General features: G+C 41.6%; 1 protein-coding gene across 1 annotated transcript in view; it reads right to left on the bottom strand.

Annotated features, from left to right (window-relative positions):
• The window catches only part of Fktn (fukutin), a 52,593-nt gene extending 35,502 nt beyond the window's left edge, over positions 1-17,091 (bottom strand). Inside the window, exons 1-2 of the mRNA XM_051162109.1 lie at positions 16,965-17,091; positions 10,895-11,097 (exon numbers count right to left, since the gene is read on the bottom strand). Coding sequence (XP_051018066.1) covers positions 10,895-10,999 — 105 coding nt within the window. The 5' untranslated portion in view covers positions 11,000-11,097; positions 16,965-17,091. The remainder of the gene's footprint in view (positions 1-10,894; positions 11,098-16,964) is intronic.
• Between the last annotated feature and the right edge of the window lie 3,944 nt (positions 17,092-21,035).

Here is a 21,035-nt window from a genome sequence, read left to right as displayed (position 1 = left end):
ATCTGACAGACATATTTGTGAGGCAGGGACTATTGAGGGCTTCCTTACCCTGTCTTGGCAGAGTTTGGCCATCAACTCTGCTTGCATCCAAGCTTGCCCTTTATTAGGCAGAATTCTGTCTGTGGCAGAAAAGAGAACATTTTGGCCAGTGGCTTGTTTGCCACATTTGAAGCCATCTCCATGAGGAGGTTCTTTGATGCTCATCATCCTCTTTGAGGTAGGCTGGGTATTGCCAGGAATTAACCTGTCTTATTGTCAATAAATCTTTGAAATAATAAAAGCATTTTTCAATGCTATATTCTGTATGTCTCTGAGTTTTTAAAGACTTTATCTATTTTACCTTATCTTTCTATAGAATCATATCTATCTGTTGTACCTAAGATGTATATTCTTGTGATAAAAATAGAGTAGTAACTGATATGACCATGATTTGATCAACTAACAATTAACTTTTATAACTTATTTATCCTAAACAGCCTGCAATAGCACTTTTTAAGTATTGGAAGTAAACCTTGTGTTATAACTGAGTTATATGGGTACCATACCTCATATTAGAGTAGAAATGTATCTAACGTGTGTGAAGACTAATCTTACAATTGAATTCTATACCACTGTACCTAATATTAAATTTATTTTGCATCTATATACAAAATTCTATACCAGTGAATTAAAAATAACCTTGTGAGGGGCTGGAGAGATGGCTCAGCGGTTGAGAGCACTGATTACTCTTCCAAAGGACCCGGGTTCAATTCCCAGCACCTACATGGCAGCTCACAACTGTCTATAACTCCAAGATATGACACCCTCATACAGACATACATTCAGGCAAAACACCAATGCACACAAAATAAAAATGAATTAAAAAAAATAACTTTGTGAGTGACAATTGAGGCACTAAGTTAAGGAGTAGAATCACTAATCTGCTTTTTGTTCTATCTTCCCTATATAGTTCTAGTTTCCCCTTTCTTTCTTTTCAACTCCTATCTCTAAACCTAAGAATGGAAGATAAGGGAAAAGAGAGACATCCCTGAGTCCAACTTTTTCTCTCTAAATAAGACCAATAATAACTTATAACCAACTCCCACTTAAAATAACCATCTATGGCCCAAGAAAGTGCATAAAATTGGAGGGAAGAAAAAGGGAGGAAGGGTAATTAAGGTAGAGCTGGATCCAGTCTCTCACAAGATCTGCAACTTAGTAACAGTTGAATACAAATGAACATTTGAGAAAAACAATAACAAAACAAAACAAAAATAAAGAGTAACTTTGTAATCTTCAATCTTGACTAGTGATACGCTCCTAAGATAGTCATTTGCTTCTCACAACAGTCCTACATTGAGAAAGGAGGCTGAATATGTTGAGTTTGGAATAAATGATTATTTTATAGATTAGTTTATAACCTTTTTGGAATTAGGATCATGTCTCATAAACTCTACCATCTCAAAGTGTGTAGTTGACTGCATGTACAGTTTTCAGAGCACAGTCCCAGAATGGAGTCCTGCTGTGGGGATTCTGAGTGCCTGTGAGAGAACTCCAAGACAACAGGACTTCAAAACAGAGTTGTTCTTGGACTGTTTTTTCATGCTCCTCCCCGCTGTAGCCAATAAGAGTGAGTTTACTTCCGCTGTGTAATTCATGTGAGGCTATAGAAAAATGTATCTTTACCATGTGAGGCTTGACCTTGTGATTGCACACCTTAGTCAGGTGACTTATCTTAACCCTCAGAATACACATTGTCTGAAGCTCTGAATAAAGTTGGCTATTGCATGAAACTTTACTTGCTTCGTTTTTAGGCCCACTCTCTCAGGTACATGCTGCCAACTAGAGTGGTAAACGTATAGTTAGTTACAGTTCTTACTATCACCTCCACCTAGAACATTTCATCTTATCCAAAATCTATTCTTATTAGCTGTCATTCCCCAGTCTTCATCCTTTGTGCAACCACACTAACATTAACATACTAATAATCCCAGTATTTGGGAAGCTGAAGGCCAACCTGAGCTGCATAGTGAGACTCTTCACCAAAAAGCAAAGTAAAATAAGCAACAGAAATCCAACTCCTCACTTGTCTGCACATGTAAGCACACAGCTGTTGACACAATGTTCTTGTGGACTGTGTACAGTTTACCCTTGTTCATTCAAATGTTGGCTTCTCACCGCACTCTCTAGATCAATCTGGGCATTGCATCGTGATGCTGATTCTAAGTATCTCCAGTTTCAAGTTTGTATAAACATGTCGCCATTTGTTCTCTGTGTTGTCAATAAAAACAAACTAGCCAATGCTGAGTAATAACAGAGAACAAGGTAGGATATCCCGATCCAGGGAGGAGAAAGAGAAGAAAAGAGGATGGAGCCACTAGAAGAAGATCAGGAAACATCAGGAGAAATGAACCTGGCCTGGGAGATAATTTAAAAGCAAGTATAATGTGGGAAATCTGAATGGGAAGAAACTATACTAGCATGGAGATTAGGATGGAGTAATTATTGCGCAGCATTATGCTATAGGCTAATTAAATAGATCCTGGTCTTCTCCGTGTGGTTATTTGGGTATACAGCTGGTTAAGGAGTAACTACTGATGTCCCTGAAATAATAATTCAATATTAATATTCTATCAACACACAGCCTATTACAGCTGTTCCCTGCTGTCACTGGCAATTCTTGATGAATGTTGGGTAGGGCCTTCATTCTGTGGAGCAGTCCTACTTTCCCTTGTCTATTAATGCTCTTTTTGTTTTGTTTTGTTTTGGAGACATGGTTCTTCTGTGTAGCCTTGGCTGTTCTAGACTCGCTTTGTAGACCAGGCTGGCTTCAAATTCATAGCAATCCACCTGCCTCTGCCTCCTGAGTGCTGGGATTAAAGGTGTGCACCACCACACCTGGCTCCCATTAATGTTCTTTAACACATTTTCCTTATCCCATCTGTCTGTGGCATTGCTTTTGCTTTCCTGAGAAAAGGAATCAGAGAGCTTTCAGGTACTCCCAATACTTTGCTACCTAGTGAAATTACATTCATACAGTCTGACTTCCCTCTTTTCATAAGAGATGAACTGTCTACATTCCTATTTGTAGTCACTTTCCTACTTCCTATATTGCATGCCCTTTTGCTTGGCCAAAGACATTGCTCCAGCAATTTTCCCTTCTCTGCCGAATCATTCCTATTAGTAGATAAGCACAATATTATTTTTCACATTAAAAATAACTAAAACAAACCTACAAAAACCTCTTGACAGGTCTTTTTCCCAACAATTCTTGTTCTCCTTTATGCAAACGCCCAATGAGTTGGGTGGTAGGGATGCATGCCTTTATTTCCAGCACTCAAAAGAGGCAGAGGCAGAAGGATCTCTGTTTGTTCAAGGCCAGCCTGGTCTACAGAGCTAGTTTCAGGATAGCCAAAGCTACACTGAGAAACCTCATCTTGAAAAACCAATCAACTAACCAGCAAAGAAACAAAAAAGACCCCCAATGGTTGTTCTCATTGTCTTTAATTCTTCCCTATGAAATCACTTGAGCTCAAATCCACTCTGCCAAGCACTCAGAGTTACCACTGCAATGCTAACTCCAATGGTTGTTAGCTCTTAGCTCATTTCATCTACCAAGTCTTGGTAGCTTTTGCCTCTCTGGAATATTTCACATATGGACTCTGATGATGCCCACACTGGTCTCCTGTTACGTTTCTCTGGCTATTCCTTCTTAGCCTCATGAGCTATTTCTCAATTCCTGAAATGAGCTTAAAGGGTCAAAGCTCAGATTCTAAGATAGTCTCTCTTTTAAATCAGTGTTCAATTATTTCATATCTTTTCAAGTCTTGTTGTTTCTTATTTTTATTAAAGATTTACTTACACATGTATGAGTGTTTTACTTATATGTATGTATCACATGTGTGTAGTGCTTGCTGAGGCCAGAAGAGGGCATTAAACCTCCTGGAACTGGAGTTACAAGAGGTTATGAGCCACCCCATAGGTGCTTGAAACCAAATTTGGGTCCTCTTGAAGAACAGCAAATTTTCTTAACTGCTAAGCCATGTCTACAGCCCGTAGCTTTTTATTTAAAAAAACAAAACAAAACAAAACAAAACAGAACATTTATTTACTTATTTTAGAGATGGCACATGCACCATGCTGTTGATTTGGAGGTCTGAGGACAACTTATGGGAGTTTGTTCTTTCCTTCCTCTATGTGACTTCAGAGGATCAAACTCAGGAAAGTGTCTTTACCCAGGGAGTTATCTTGCTCCAAGTCTAATAGGTTTATATGCCATCTATTGCTTATAACTCCAAGCCATAGTGCTTCTTTGAACTGAAAACTCACACATCCAGTTGTCTATTCTTTGTTTGCTTGTTTGTTTTGGCTTTTTGAGACAGGGTTTCTCTGTGTAGTCTTGGCTGGTCTGCACTCACTCTGTAGACCAGACTGGCCTCGAACTCACAGTGATCTGCCTGCCTCTGCCTCCCTGAGTGCTGGGATTACTGGTGTGTGGCACCACACCTGGCTCAGTTTTCTATTCTGGGATATACACTGGGATATCAAATAGGCACCTAAAGCTGGCATCTGAAAAACCTTCCATTCACCATATTTCGGCCTTGCTCTTCCAGGTTTTCCCATCTTAATAAACTGCAACTTCTCACTTCTATTACCTAGGCAAAAATCATGAGTAACCTTTGACTTTCTTTTGTCTTTTGTAACCTGCATCTAACAACCAATAAATCCTTATAGCTCTGCCTTTCATTTCTTACCAACCCCCTTATCTAAGCCACTGCCATCTCTTGTATGAATTATAATAGCCTTTTAAGTAGTTTCTTTCAGTCTGTGCTCCTACAATCTACACTCATTACAACAGATGGGTTAGTCAAAATTATGCCATGTTAACAGCTCAAAATTTTCCTATGGTTCAATCTTACCAATAAGACCCAAAGTTCTTAGAATAAGACTTTCAACAGCAGGGAAGTCTTTGGTCTTAACCACTCTTCTCTCATCTCTCATTTCTCTACAATGATATTAATGTCTAGATTGTTCTGGACATTTTCCACCTCAAGATTTTTTATCTATATTTCCTTGGTTTCTACACAGAACTCTTTTCCTATAGACATCTATGTGATTCATTCTTTTAGAATAAACTTTTTCTTTTATTTGTAATGGTCTTCCACATTCTTTATGCTTATCTGGAAAACTCCTACTCATCCTTAAGTCCAACTTAAAATATTGTGCACCCATGAAATAACCAGTAATCCAGGCCTCCAAGTTCTTTTTTTCCCCCTGAAAACTTGACCTACAGGTTCAAGGACAAGAACACTGGGGAGATATAGTTTTTTTGTTTTGGTTTGGTTTGGTTTGGTTTTTGAGATCTAATTTTAATAAGGCTTAAAGATCATACAATTTTAATAGCCTCTTGTAGGAAAAGGAATGCAAAGGTACATTTTGCAAATGTTACAAAAATATGTACTTTTAAAAAATACCCATGAACCTATAAAGTAGTGTCCTACAATTTAAATTTTATTATCTTAATAGTTGCTCTATCTATGGGGAAGAACAGCTGCTGGTAGCCAGTGGCTACAACTGTAAATGAGTAAGAAGAATGCAGCCACTGCCAACCAATGACTACACAAATAGAGAACCAGGAAAATAAATAACCTGACCTCTCCTTCTTCCTAGTCTCCAACCTCCAGCTGATGCTTCCCACTGGTTGAAGCCAACTGGAAACCATAAGACAGGGGACTTAATGCAGTCCATAGAGGCCAGCCTCCCAAGCATAGAGTGTTTCTCTGTATAATCTTGGCTGTTCTAGACTTGCTTTGTATACCAGGCTGGCCTCAAACTCACAGTGATTCCCCTGCCTCTGCCTTCTGAGTGCTGGGATTAAAGGTGTGTTCCATCACACCCAGCTCACAACTATATTTTCAAGTGCTGACTTCAGTGCCTTGAGATCTGGTTACTGTCCTGCCATGGGCACTGTTTTGAATGTTGAACTATCTCTGGTAACCATGTGATGATAAGGAATGTTTCCCAGTTATCCCTGATTGGCTAAATAAAGATGCTGAAGCCTAAGACTGGGCAAATGACAGGTAAGCAGGGTTTGAGGCACCTGGGCTTTGGTTTGAAAGAGGAAGGGAGAAGAAGATAGGGGATCAGGAGAAAAGGTAACAGGAGGATAGGAAGCTGGAGAGAGGAGTGGCGATGAGACCAGATGGTGATGAACACATGGCTGTAAGGACCGACTGCTAGAACAGAAGTCACTGGGAATCATGAGCTCGGCAAGTGATTGGCTTTTATGTGGGTTTTAAAGACACTAGGATTAGAGTAGCTCAGAATTTGCCTAGCATAGTGCCTACAGCTTAATAATAAATCATAGTCTCTGTGTCGATCACTGGGGAACTAGCTAAAGAGAACTGCTACTGTAATAATTTTATATATTACTTAATACAGAATTATTCTTCCTCCTACAATCTTTGCATGATTTTCCTAAGCAACCAACTTAAAAATATTTCAAAAGCCTTTGCAGCACATGTTCTACATGGCTGTAAGATTAATTCCCATTTTTAATATGAAATTGTTTACTGTGAATAATTGCTGCCATTTTTCCTTCACATCTCCCATTGAAAACAAATTAATGAACATAACAGGAGGCTAGTCCAGAGTGTCGCCTGGTGAGTGGCCGTCTAGGTATCAGAATAGCCGCTGAAGGCACACTGCTGTGGGTCATCTGACTAGGAAGCACCAGGAGAGGCTTGCCTCAGTTGGTGCTTTGCCCTTTTCATAGCCATCAGCCTCAATATTTTCAACTGTCCCACAGTGTTCTGAAAGCTGCTTCATTTCATGTCTGCCAATATGAACATATTCTGTTTGAATATAGTTTTTACTTATATGGCAGAATGGTTCTATGAGTAAAGACAACAGTTTCCAGTCCTCAACATGTTAATCTTGAATAAGAAACACTTTTTAAAAAAGATTTATTTATTTATTATGTGTATATGTATGCCTGCATGCTAGAAGAGGGCACCAGATCTCATTATAGATGGTTGTGAGCCACCATGTGGTTGCTGGGATTGAACTCAGGACCTTTGGAAGAGCAGGCAGTACTCTTAACTTCTGAACCTCCAGAAACACTCCTTTGTATTCCAGTTAACTTATTTATAAAACAGTGAAAATATAGGCTCACAAGGGCTCTAATAACTTCCTTCAACTTCCTTCCTTCCTTTATTCATTCATTCATTCATTAAAGGGTGGGAGAAGATGTTCTTATTGAAAATCCCAGACTGTTGTATTTTACCAATAAAGACTCAGGAGCCACATGTTGTGGTGAAAATCCTGCTGGCTCAGAGAGGCAGAAAAAGCACCCAGCTGACCTTCCTATTCAGTTCACGTCCCAATGGAGAAGGCCCCAAAGGCTCAAAAGCTCAGCTGACAGCCCAGGAGGAAAAGCCTAAAACCTGAAGGCCAATGGCTTGCTAGCTGAAGGGGCTCAAAACCCCAAAGGTCAAGGGGCTGAGGAGATCAAGAGCTATGAGCCAAAGAGCTAAAAGTGCCAAAGACCCCTTCTACTTCTACATGTAGTTTTAAATACTCCTCAACTCAAAGTCCCACCTACTCTTTAATCCCTGTCAGCTGGTTTGTTGCTCTGCCTCTTGACCTAGGTTAACTTAATTAAATCCTGTGTACAGATAGCTCTTGTATTAAAGGTGTGTGTAAGGCTGGCTGAACCCCACCTTAATCATAAGGCTACATAAAGTTCTTGGATTAAAGGTGTATTAGGGTTCAACCACAAGAAACAAAAGAGTTTTTTACAGTTCAATCTCAGGCATCACAATGGGATCAAAGATAGCTTTTTATAGTTCACATTCTCATGGATCACAGTGAGACCAAATTATCTTGCACCAAGGTATGCCATGGTACCTGTGTGGAGGTCAGAGGACAACGTTCAGGAGACAGTTCTCTCCCTCTACCATATGAGTTCTAGGAACTGAACTCAGATTGTCCATCTTGGAGACAAGTGACGGTACCTCATAACTCTCATCAGCCTCCCAACATTAGTTTTAAAATTGTAATGTAAACCTTTGGTAGGAAACAGAATCTACCAGAAGCATATGCTATGTAGGAAACATTAAGTACAATGCATCACATCAACTAGACTAGCTCAGGTGACAATGTTACTGTGAGTCCTAATCAAAGAAATCAAAGTTTGAAGAGGTGATTTGCTGAAAGCAGATGACTGGCCTAAGAATTAAACCCAGAACCCATATTCAAGAATTACTACTACTGCTACAACTATAAAATTATGAGTATCTTGAAAATAAGACCTTTGCCCTATTAATCTCAGTTTTCCGGCATATACCCTGTATATTAGCAAGTGATCAGTAAATGCAAATTAAAACCACACTGATCTGTTGTGTGTAGTAAGAAAAAAAATACCCAGCACTTGGGAGGCATAGTCAGGCAGATCTCAGTGAGTTCAAGGCCAGCCTGGTCTACAAAGCATTTTTCCAGGACAGCCAAGGCTACATAAAGAAACCTGGTCATAAAAAACCAATAAAGAAAGAAAGAAAGAAAAAGAAAAAAAAAATGATTGGTTGAAACTTCTCTAGAGACATGTTTTCTCCTTTTTGGCATGAACTGTAAGACAACTCTGAATGGATCCCAACTTACGATAGGTAGACTCACAATATTTTGAATTTACAGTGATATGAAAGTATTATGTACTACATAGAAATGATACTTTAAATTTGTGATTTTCATCTTTCTCTGGCTATTCAGTAGTCATGACACTGTGGAGCTATCCGACATGAGATGATGAAGGCACTGACACTTCACGGTGTACTACGCCAGGCTATGCTGCTCAGTAGGTGAGGCACAGTAAATGGAGTTTTTACCCTATGATAAGTTATCAGGATGTGTTGCAGGATATATGATCCCTGAAATTGTGAACTGTAAAAACCTGTCTTTTGTTTGGCATGGTTGAGTCCTAACACACGCCTCTAATCAAAGAACTTTCTGTTTATTGTAAACAGGTGATTAAGGTGGGGTTTAGCCAGCCTTACACACACCTTTAATATAAGAGCTTTCTGTACACAAGAGTTAATAAAGCTAACCCTAGGTCAAGAGGCAGAGCAACAAACCAGCTGACAGGGATTAAAGAGTAGGAGGGAGTTTGAGTTGAGGGGTATTTAAGACAGCATGTAGAAGTAGATGGAGTCTTTGGAGCTTTAGATCGTTACTCTTGGGACTCAAGCTCTTAGCTCCTCCGCTCTTAGCTCTCCAGCTCTTGAGCTATTCAGCTCCTAGGCCTTTGGCTTTTTGAACCTTGAGCTAGCAAGCCATTGGCCTTTGATTTTTTAGGCTTTTCCTCCTGGGCTGTCAGCTGAGCTTTTGAGCCTTTGGGGCTTTCTTCATTGGGATGTGAGCTGAGTAGGAAGGTCAGCTGGGTGCTTTTTCTGCCTCTCTGAGCCAGCAGGATTTTCACCACAACATGTGGCTCCTGAGTCTTTATTAGTAAAACACAATGATCTGGAATTTTCTATTAAAACTACAAAGATGTAACCTCACTGTAAGTTGAGGAATATCTGTACTTGACTAGAGTCCACAGAATGTTCACTAGGCTACCATTCTACTGGAGTTTGTGTTCAGGATATGAGGAGGGAGATCTCACTATGGTATCTGTTGCCCCACTGATTTAGCTGGCCAGGCAGGCTTCTCCTTCCTCCCTCACTACTCCATGTTTGTCCCTGTTGAAGCTGAGCACTCAGTCTGCCAAAGAGGACAACCTTCCCCCAAAGGGAGGACTATTCTTCGATCAAAGGTATAGGAGGAGCTGTGATCCCTGATAGAACTTCCAAAGTAAATTTGCAGTTCAACACCTGAACTACTGTCAAGCCTATTCCTGTATGAAATGCAGTATATTTGTTCCTTATTTTAATTATTAGATAAATTAGATTATTAGATAATTGGATTGATCTCATTTGTAGATCACAGAAAACCCTAAGCTTATAAGCACATAGCACAAGTAGGCCTTCTTTACTCTAAGACAGCAAACGTCCCTTCCCTAGTTCACTGCTGACTCAGGGTGCTCTATCCTAACATCCTGGAAAGCTGTGTGTAGTCATCCCAACCGATGCTCCAGGCATTTACTGCTAGGAGACTCCGGCCCAGTATCTCTACTTCTTCATCGCTACAAATAGCAACAAAGGTAAATTACACTGCAGTTCTAGTACATGCTGAATCAAAATTCACACTAGCAGATAAAATAATTTTGATATGTTATCACAATTACTTATCAGTGATTTTACTTAACTGATACTATTTAGGCATAACATTCCTTTCTTTCTTTCTTTCTTTTTATTTATTTATTTTTTTTATTTTATTTTTTGAGACAGGGTTTCTTTGTGCTATCTTGGCTGTCCTAGACTCACTTTGTAGACCAGGCTGGCCTCAAAGTCACAGCAAACTGCCTGCCTCTGCCGCCAGAGAGCTGAGATTAAAGGTATGCACCACCACACCCAGCAGCATAACTTTTTTTTATTTATCAGAAATAGATTGAATATTATTGAAACTTCACTTAAAAAAATATGAGTGCTCTGTCTCCATGTACACCTGCGTCCCAGAAAAGGGCATTAGATCCCTTTATAGATGGTCATTAGCCACTATGTGGTTGCTGGAAATTGAACTCAGAACCCCTGGAAGATCAGCCAGTTCTCTTAACCACTGAGCCATCTTACCAGTCCAAAATATTACTTTTGATTTAATTGTGTAATTTCAAAAACATTTCATTGTAATTTTGAACTGCTTGTCATATCCTACAAAGATGAGAACCCCACTGAGAAATGTTTCTTTAAAAATTAAGCATTATTAATTTTCTGTACTGAAGTTTAAATGTCAAATGGCGTCTAATAAGAAAAGACATAATTACCCTTGCTGACAAATAGTGCTTGTAGTAGTACAGCTGAAACAGCAGAAATGCAGAGCTCGTCAGTGTTAAAAGGGCCAAGATGACGTTCTTATTGATTCTACTCATTGGTCTATGGTGTTCCGTTTTTTAACAGTAACCCCGTTGTTTTCATCTTTTTCATGAAACAGGAAGAATCTTGTTTCTTGTGAACAAAGAGATAACTTCTGCAAAGAAAAAAAAAAGGCAATTTGGGGAAAAAAATTAACTTTAGTAATTATTGACAGCACATAGTGGGGTGTCTGTACACACAAAGTTATTTATACTTAGCCAGGTGTGGCAATACATGGCTATAACATGAACATTTGGTATGCTGAGGCAGAGAGAGAGCAAGTACAAGGCCAGCCTAGGCTACACAGTGAGGTCATGCTGCCAAACATTTGTGGGTTCTTCCACAACTTCCCTCTAGGTACTGGCCCACTGCAGGCAGAAGAGCCATGCCTTTGTTCTATCGGTTCTGAGGTCTCTTTCTACAAGGCTCTTCCTTTTAAATGTAGCAAGCAGATCTCAACTATTTCACTTTGAGGTCACAGCAATATGTGTCTTGGGATAACTGCATTAGTACCTGTCTCCTATTTCCCATGTTTCAGGTAATTCAGACAGGACAGAGTACAAGTATTTTTGACTCTGGCCTTTTAAAGTCCTAAGTTTTGGTGTGGAGCTTTAAAACAATCCAAATGAGCTGACAGAACTGGACACATAAAACAAGCACTGGAAGAAAGCACAGAAGATCAGCTATCCAAGAGAGGTACATCAACAGAGGTGAGAGCTACCTGCGCCGCTGCAGACAATGTATCAAGGCAATGGGATAAATCATGATTTTCTCCACTAGCCTGTGAAAATTAACAACATCCATCCAAGCTGATGATGGTACGAGTGTAAGCTGTGAAATAAAACTTGTTACGATGGTTTCACTGGGGCAGGTCACGGATAACAAGACCGTTTCTCACTCTCTAGCCTTCAGCTATCCCTCACACATGTCCTGAAGAGCACACCAGTGCACTACATACTACTTCTTGGTGGCATCTAAGCTGGCTTCAGACTGGCTTCACACCTTTGCTAAGTGTCCTTGAAGCTCAACTATTCTCAAGTCCAAATTAATATACTGCAGTCTTTTGGGAGTTGTCTCTACTTTACGTTTACTATAAGATTAATTCATTAATAATATAGTAACCACTTAAAGTAAGCAATGGGGCATTTAAAAAAGAGATACATGAGGGCAGCATCACAGCCCTAGCTTCTTCAAGGGCACAGAACCTACACGGAAGTAATACTGGCGTACATATTTATTTATGACAATTTAGCTATTGCTATAAAAACAGTAAGAAGGATAATGCATTTCTTACTTTCCATGTACGTAAAGAAGATATTACATCATGTGTAATGCAAAACAAAAATATTACAGAGCTAATAAAATGAGCAGAAAAAAGGGGGAAATAGATCACAGGTATCTGCAGAAGAAATATAAAAAGTTTAAACAGCCCAACTACCCTGACACTCTAATGTAAATAAGTCTGGCTTAAATATGCTATAGTACAGAGTAAGATTGTTCTTGAATGACATGGGAACAGGACCAAACCAGCACATGAACTGAGATCTGGAAATGGAGAAGAAAGAAACAGCTAAGAACTGGTTATGGGCGTCAAAGCTTTCCGTTCTCTTCATCTCTGGCCCTCAGTCAGCTAGAGCCTAAACTGTCATTTTTCGGTAACAGAATGCACATTCTTCTAGCTTTAATTTAATCTTTTATTATCAGTTTTGCTCCACATCACTACATGAACAAGGCTGAGAAAAAATGGTGGTAAGAGCGAAAAAACACACTTGTGATGGAAATGTGTACAAAGTTCAAACTGGTTTTCAGATTCTTTCTGTAGCCAAGAGCATTATATAATCTTTCAGTGTCACAGATGACATTCAAATATACCTCAAACGGAAAAACAAAACAGGAAGTCAACTACAGAAAAAAGAGAATAGTGAAGTTTAGCAAATGTACGATTAGGGGCTTAGGTAGCAAAATGAGAGGCATAAAAAGACAATGACGTCGAAGATGCACTTGAAAATGAAAAAGAAAAAAAAACTGAAAAAGCAAAACACTGAACATTTGTAGACTGTAAGAGAAGTCTCGCCACTATTGCCAATGCTACTGTTTCCCCTCTACAACCTGACAGTAAAACCCTACTGCTGAAGACACCACACAAAGCTGATGCTCAACCAGAAGCTTCGCCCCACGTGACTAGTGTCCATGGTGCTGGAAGGGAGGATGCATACTACTGGAGGAGAAAAGTCATCATTAATCTCACCCAGCTATGAACCCTGTGAGCTACAATAGCAACCTGTCTGCAAGATATAACCACTGACTGGGTAGTAGGGGCACAAATGTTATGAGAGTAGCCAACCACTTTTTGATTGGATTTAAGGCTAGCTCTGTGAGATGGAACCTACACCTGAAACTGTCAAAGAGGCCAAAACCTGAGACTACATCATAGGTCATAGCCCCCAAGGGAAACCCGAGTGAGATTATTCTGTCAATTGAACATAAAAATAAAGTGACTCTTGACTCCATAGTGCTATACCCACAGATCACCGCACTGCTGAACACTCATCAGAGACGTCTCTGTAGATAGTAGTTCGTGGACGCCCATGACTGGATAACATACAGAGAGTAAGAGACTTTGGAACACACAGTTTTAAAGGGAAAACACATCAAAGCCACACACAAAGGCTCAGGGGTAGTTGTAGAAGAGGAAGAAGAAAGACTGTAAGAGGAAACAGCATTTTCCAGACACACTGGAACTCACAGAGACTGTGACATCATGCATAGGACCTATACAAGTTCAAGCCAGACAAAATCCCAGCACAGAGAAGAAGCGAGCATAAAGTCCCACCCATAGCCACGAAGCTATTTGCAACAGATAACTTCTGAGACGGATAAAAACAGTTCCCCCCCCCCCAATGGAGTGAGAGTATATCAAACATACCCAGGAAAGGACGCATGCTCATGAACAGTTGGCCAACACAAAATAGATCCCATGTAGTTTTGTTGTTGTTTTATGAGGGAAAGAATCAGAAGTTGAGTGGGTATCAGGGAAGAGTTTGGGGGAGGGAGGGGTGGGAGAAGAATATGACCAATATACATTGTATGAGAAAGAAAAAAAAAAGTCGAGTAGGGCCTCATGGCACAGGCTTGTAATACCAGCTACTCTGGAGGGTGGCCAAGATGATGGTAAGTTTAAGGGCTGCCTGTGCTGCAGAATTCCTGGCCTGCCTGAGAAACGTAATGAGCTATCTCCAAATACAAACTGAGCAAGGAGCCGGGAATGTCGCTCAGCACCAGAGCGCACACACAAGACCTTAGATCCAATCCCAGGACTGATGATGATGATGACAATGATGAATCTTTATCTACTTAATGTTCATTCACTTCTTAATCCTTTGCAAAATAACCTCTACTTTGCCATGCTGGCACATGGAAGAGGAAAAGGTAAAAATGTACTCTCTCCATGTGCTTTTCCCAAAAACTCACACATACACATAGTGACTCCCTTCTCAATATGCTGCAAGGAAAGTTCTGAGGGAGTGGTGGGAATAAAGACTTAGGGAAGAGAGGTTACATTAAAAAGTAAGCCAGGTAAGAAATATAGATGGTTTTCTTTTTATTTGGTGTTTTTCTTATTTGAACTTAATTCAGTAATACAAAAAAAATTTTCTTAAGTCTACTCTCAACCAGGCATGGTGGGTATAATCCTTCATTTCCAGCACTTGGGAGGAAGAGGCAGGTGGATCTCTGAGTCAGAGGCCAAGCTCCGCTACACAATTGAGTGCCAGGCTAGACAGGGCTACATAGTGAGACCCTGTCTCAAACAAAGCAAAACAAGACCCAACATAGAACAACTTCACTTTGCTAATGTGTTCTCATGGCTGGGATGGAATGATACTTAGTTATTATTATGCACGGAAGGGATGAGCACAAAGCAGTGTATGCAAGCATGTGGAGGTCAGACTGCCTCTAGTGCCATTTTGTAGGTACCAATAACCTTCGTGTGGGAGAGGAGCTATGTGCACTTGTGTGTTTTGGGGGTTATGTGCATTGTGTGAGGGCAGGAGTGAGAAGGCCAGATGTCCAGTATTTTGCTCTGTCACACTCTACCTTACTCCAGCAAGACAGAGCTGACTTTGGAGCCAGGCATTGTCTTATTTCTGCTGGCTCCCCCTAGTGCTGGGGAGACAGACATACACACAGCCATACTTGATTTTCTATGTGAGTGCTACTATTGGAATTTGGGTCATCTCATGCTTGTTCTTAGGAACCGAGACATCTCTCCATCCCCCTGCTCAATCCCTGCACCCCAAAGGCAAACTCTCTCACTAGCCTGGAATTCACTATGTAGGCTAGGCTGGCTGGTCAGGAATCCCCAGAAATCCTCCTGTCTCTATCATCCCAGCTTTGAGGTTATACCTGCAGGCTATCCTGCTCAGCTTTTTTTATGTACCTTCTGATCTGATGGAAGTTAGATCACCATGCTTGCAACGACAAACACTTAAGCGACTGAGTTATTCTCCCAGCTCAAATCAAGCTATATGATTTACAGTTCATGTTATTTTTAAGTGAGTGTGCTGGTTAATCTTATGTCAATTTGCAGGGCGTGGTGGTGCACGCCTTTAATCCCAGCACTAGGGAGGCAGAGACAGGCAGATCACTGAGTTCGATGCCAGCCTGGTCTTCAAAGTGAGTCCAGGACAGCCAAGGCCACACAACAGAAACCCTGTCTCAAAAAAAAATTTTTTTAATGTCAACTTATCACATGCTAGAGTAATCTGGAGGAGGGAACCCCAACTGGGGGGGGGGGGGAGCCTCCATAAGCCTGGGCTGTAGGCAACCCTGTAGAGTATTTTCTTAATTAGTGATTTATGCGGGAAGGCTCAGCCCATTGTTAGCAGTGCCATCCCTGGGCGGGTGGTCTGGGGTTCTGTAAGAGAACAGGCTGAGCAAACCATGATAGCATGTAGGCAGCACTCCTCCACGGCTGCTGCATCTGCTTCTGTCTCCAGGATCCTGCCCTCGCTGCTTTTGGTGATGAACTGTTATATGAAACTGTGAGCAAAATAAACCCTTTCTTTCCCAAGTCACTTTTGGCCACGGTGTCTCACCACAACAATATTAACCCGAAAACAGTGAGCAAAGTCTTTCCCTCAAGAGACAAGTAATTAATTGCTTAGCTGAGGGCAGGTCTGGAGCTCTGTGTCCTAGTCTTGTCTTGCAGGTGTGAGCCACCATGACTGGCTCACGGGCTGACCTTTATTTATTGGGACTCTTCCAAGGTAGAAAGACTGGAATGTCATTCTCTATAGCTGAGAAAGCTTGTGGGACACACGAAGGGGCTCGCTTCTAACTACCCAGCCCCATTGATATCCAATCTTTCCCGATATTCCCCAACTAATAATGTAAACGGAAGACAGGAACGCTACATGCAATTATCTGGCATGGCTAACCGTGCCCACCTTATTATCATCATCATCATCATCAACTGTCATTTCTAAGCACAGTGAGCACTCCTTCACACGAACCAAGGACGAACACTGAGGAGTCTCAGAAGAGAGGGACTAGACTGGTAATTCAACTACCTCCGCTCTTCGAAGCGATAGCAGCTGGCTGCTCCACACAGAACTTAAGTCTTTCGGGCAGCATCAAACTCCTTCCCAGGTGGAACCCTCGCGGGTTAGTCGCCCTGCCATCCTCCCTTCCCTTCCCTGTGAGTTCATGCCTCCAGCACCCAGAGCAGCCGGCTGCAGCAGCTCCTCCTCTGCGGAGGCACCTTGGCATGCACTGGTCCTCACACCTGATCTTTCTCCTCCTATACTCAGCTCTCGTCCCCCAGCTCAAACGTCACTGTCCCAACTCGGCTTCTACAAGCGTCTCCTTGAACCTCCAAAATCGAAGCCGGGTCAGGATGGGCAGCGAACAGCAATGGCTTGTGGGAACTATCTGCCCCTGTGACAGCGGCAGCATGCTCCCGGACGGACTCGCAGACGGTACCTGCGGCCTCGGCCGCCTCCCCGCCGCCGTAGGGCAGGTACCCCGAAGGTGGCCGCCCGCCGGTCAGGGAACCAGACCAGCGACCCGTGCCTGAGGGCGCCAGCCCACGTCCAGGCTCTGCGACCCAACCCGAATGTCCTCATCTTACCTCACTCTGCGGCGGCGGCACAGCGACCTCGCTTTATGGCAGTCACGGCAAGTGTCGCAAAGGGGCCGTCAGGCGCGCAGCGGCGCGCGCTAGCCCTAGTAGTGTCGAGGGTGCCCCGAGCTAGTCCATGTCCCCTGTCACTTCACTGCCCTAAGTTCTTGGAGCCCTGGTGTTTGCTTGGTCGTTAGAAACCCACAGGCAGCCATCCCTCCAGCAGCGCACTGAGGCTGCCGGGGGTAAACAAAGCAGAACTTTGTCTCCCTGTGCCACCTTCCTTCCTTCCACTCTCCCCCTCCCACTCTCCCGCTCGCCGCCCCCACCCCCCTTCCTTTCTTGGATCCGGCTTTAGGGTGTCATTACTTGCGATTGGGGATAGAGTGGGAAAGAGCACTATGTAGTGATTGATATTGCTCATGAACTTGAGTTGCCTACTTGACACCCGGGTCTAGAAGATCTTTGGGGCTTGAAACAAATGTAGACAGTTCTGGGTCTGGCATATTTGCTTTTAGCGGTGTTATTTAAGAAGTTATCGGTAAAGATCAGATGTTGATTTTGATAGTAATTTTTTGGAAACTAGAAAGCACTAAACAAGTAATTGTAGTTTTAAGTTATCGCTACAAAAATTACTAACGGCTTAAAGAACATATTTTACTCGACACTCCATTCTGTACCTTTTAACTCAAGCTGGCCTTAAGCTCTCCATGTAACATAGTATGACCTTCAGCTGATGAGGCCTGATTAAGTAAGTCTAGCTGTCTCCAATGACAGGCTTCAGTTTCCTGTTAGCTTGGAGCAGGCCTGAGCCTCTATTCCTCAGAAATGAACTCAGTGATTACAGAAAATGGCCGCCAATTGAGGATGGCCTAGCCACCTGCCCGGAGGAAGATAAGATTTCTTATGGTTTACTGCTTGTCTGGAATTATGACTAACTCGTGACCGCTGACTAAGGCTGCCCACACCTTTTCATTCTGCCCCCTCTTTTTCATTTTACTCCAATCCTGTTAAAAGGTCGCCAATCCCTTCCTTGGAATTCCGCTGAATGCTTTTAAAAAACAGCCTGGCTACATGCAGAAATCCCTGCATGCTGGACTTCTGCAGAAATAAAGGCCCTTGCTTTTTGGTGGAATCTAGTGATCTGGGCACAACATCGATCCTAGTGCTTTCACATCTCAGGTGCTGGGGAAAGAAGTTTACAGCACCATGCTTGGCTTAAAACAGATTTTTCCTAAAAAATGTAATGGAATGTGGCTGTATCAAAGTCACTCTTAAGCCTGGCATGCCTATGACTCATGTATTTGGGTGAGCCAAAGCAGGAGGATCAGGAGGCCCTGTCTTTTAACCAAAAACAAAAAATTAAAAAAAAAAATGCATACACACAGTGATGCATGCTGGAGTTAGATGGTATCTAAAAAGAAATGATCAGCGTTTATTATGTTCAACAATCTCTAGAAATTAAAAGTAGGAAAAAGAACTTTTTTAAGCTAGGTGGTGGTGGCGCACTTTTAATCCCAGCACTCAGGAGGCAGAGGCAGGATGATTTCTGTGAATTCGAGGCCAGCCTGGTCTACAAAGTGAGTCCAGGACAGCCAAGACTACACAGAGAAATCCTGTCTCAAAAAACCAAAATCAAACAAACAAACAAAAAAACTTTTTTTAGAAGTGAATGCTTTTCAGCCGGGCAGTGGTGGCAGACGCCTTTAATTCGAGCGCTGTGAGTTGTTCAAGGCCAGCCTGGTCTAAAAAGGGAGAACAGGACAGTCAAGGCTACAAAGAGAAACCCTGTCTCGGAAAAAACAAAACAAAAAAAGTGGATGCTTTTCAAGGGCAAATCTTGTCCTGTATAAACCTTGAAAGAGGCAGTTAATAAGAGGACTAGCCAGTTCCTTTTTTTTTTTTTAAGTGTAGACCTCATTGTTTTTTCCTATATGAGCAGTTATAATGTGCCATGTACATTTTTAAGTTTCTGTTAGTGTAATGTGGACCAGGCTTTAGATACATATGCTAACAAAAGAATTTGGAGCCTTTCAAACAAAACTGGCAGTCCTTTTCTTTTGGTTATCTTGGACATAACTTGTCAGCAACTTTTTTTTTTCAATTCACCTCTAAATTCTCCCCACTTGTAACTTATTTTTTTCCCAGTATAACAAGGTAAACACAAACTGCCATCCATTATATATAACGGCATATATATTACAGTTATTTTTCTGGATGCAGCTTGGGAACAGGTCTACACAGGTCCTCAAAGAAAACTTAAGAATGAGCAGGAAGGGAGTTCTGGGGTACTGGCTATTTTACACAATAATCTAAATCTGGGTATGTTGGTGAAAGCCTGAAGAATTCCACCGCTAGTTTCATTTCCTGCTGCTGTGATAAAATACTCCGACAAGAGCAATTTATAAGGAAAGGTTCATTTTGGCTCAGTTGCATCCTATATCATATTAAGAAGTCAAAGAGGCAGAAGCTTGAGGAAGCTGGTTACATCACATCCAAAACCAGAAAGAGTAAAGAGTTAATGTACGCTAGTATTCAGTTAGCCCTCTCTTCAGTCCACGACCCAGCTGGTGAAATGGTGCTGTCCATACTCAGAATAGATCTCCTCACCTCAATTAGCTAAGGGGAGCCCCCTACCCACCCACCTAGCCTTCGGTACTCCCACAGATTAATCTATGTGAGACAATCTTTTCACTGAGACTCCCTTCTCATGTGATTTTGTATCAGGCCAAGTAGACAATTAAAACCAACCCACACACTTACGGACTACTACTAGGCGAAGCTGGGAGCTTGATTTCCACTATGGAGTTTCCAGAGGAGTCAATACAAAGCAGAGTTAACTAAGCATTTTACCAATAGTTACATAAAATCAAGATGCCAGAGGGAGGCTCTCTTTCCCTACCCATGTCCTTAATTTTCCCTTTTTATCCTGACTCAGAGAAATATGGAAGCAAAGTAGACATGATCCCTGGATTCCTTCCAACTGTGATTCTACAAAGACGGGTGCAGTGGGAGCCGAGGTTAGGATCTGTAACCCAAGTACCCGCTGCATGTACATCCTTGTATCTCACTGTATACTACTGGATGTCTCTAGAATATGCATAGCCTTCCCTTGATAACATTTTATCACTGGCTTTATTATTCCTTTTGGTGTTGGCATTGAGCACAGTGAGTATAAGCAACTAGTACTATGCAACGTAAACTCGAAACTTCAACAGAAAGTAGAGTGCACATACTTTTCCAAGGAAAGGCGCAAATGTTGAGGAAGCCAATTGCCATATGGTTTCTGTTATGGTAGTTCTGTTTGTAGAACCTACAGTTGCTGGAGTGGGTTGTTTGTGGGAAGGTCCTAAAGGTTACAACTGGTTTGCTACTGGACCTATCTCTTTGTCTTCTAATCGGCCAGCATGTGAGCAAATAGTTTCTCTCATAAGCCTGTCACTACCAGCAAGATGGTTCGGCCACCACACCTTCCCATATGTGACAGATTTCTGTCCCCTCAAAATACATCCTCTTCTTTAAGATGCCTGTCAGATATTTGATCCTAATCACAAAACACAGTCTACGTATTTATATTACTGACTGCAGGGAGGGATACAAAGAACATATATAAGCCATCATATAAAAATACAGCTTGCAGGTACAAGTTAGAAAGGAGAACCTTCAAAATTCTGATAGTCTATTTTTATTGAAGGAACTCTGAACTGTGGAGGCCAGTTCTTTGCCTAGCAACAAGATATGAGGATGGATAATCCATATTTGCCTTTCTTCAATGCCTTGCTTCTATTTTTATGTCACAATGCTACAATGCATAGTATTTTTTTCTGTGCCTGTATATACAAGAGAAGTCATTGATTTCGTTAACTGTTAAGTTACACCCACCCATAAACCTTCTACACAGAGTACTGCCCCCTCAAAACCTTTGTCACGTG

The sequence above is a fragment of the Acomys russatus genome, chromosome 2 (assembly GCF_903995435.1).
Source record: "Acomys russatus chromosome 2, mAcoRus1.1, whole genome shotgun sequence".
Lineage (NCBI taxonomy): Eukaryota > Metazoa > Chordata > Mammalia > Rodentia > Muridae > Acomys > Acomys russatus.
Note: the sequence above shows the minus strand (reverse complement) of the source record. Positions and strands in the feature narration are given on the sequence as shown.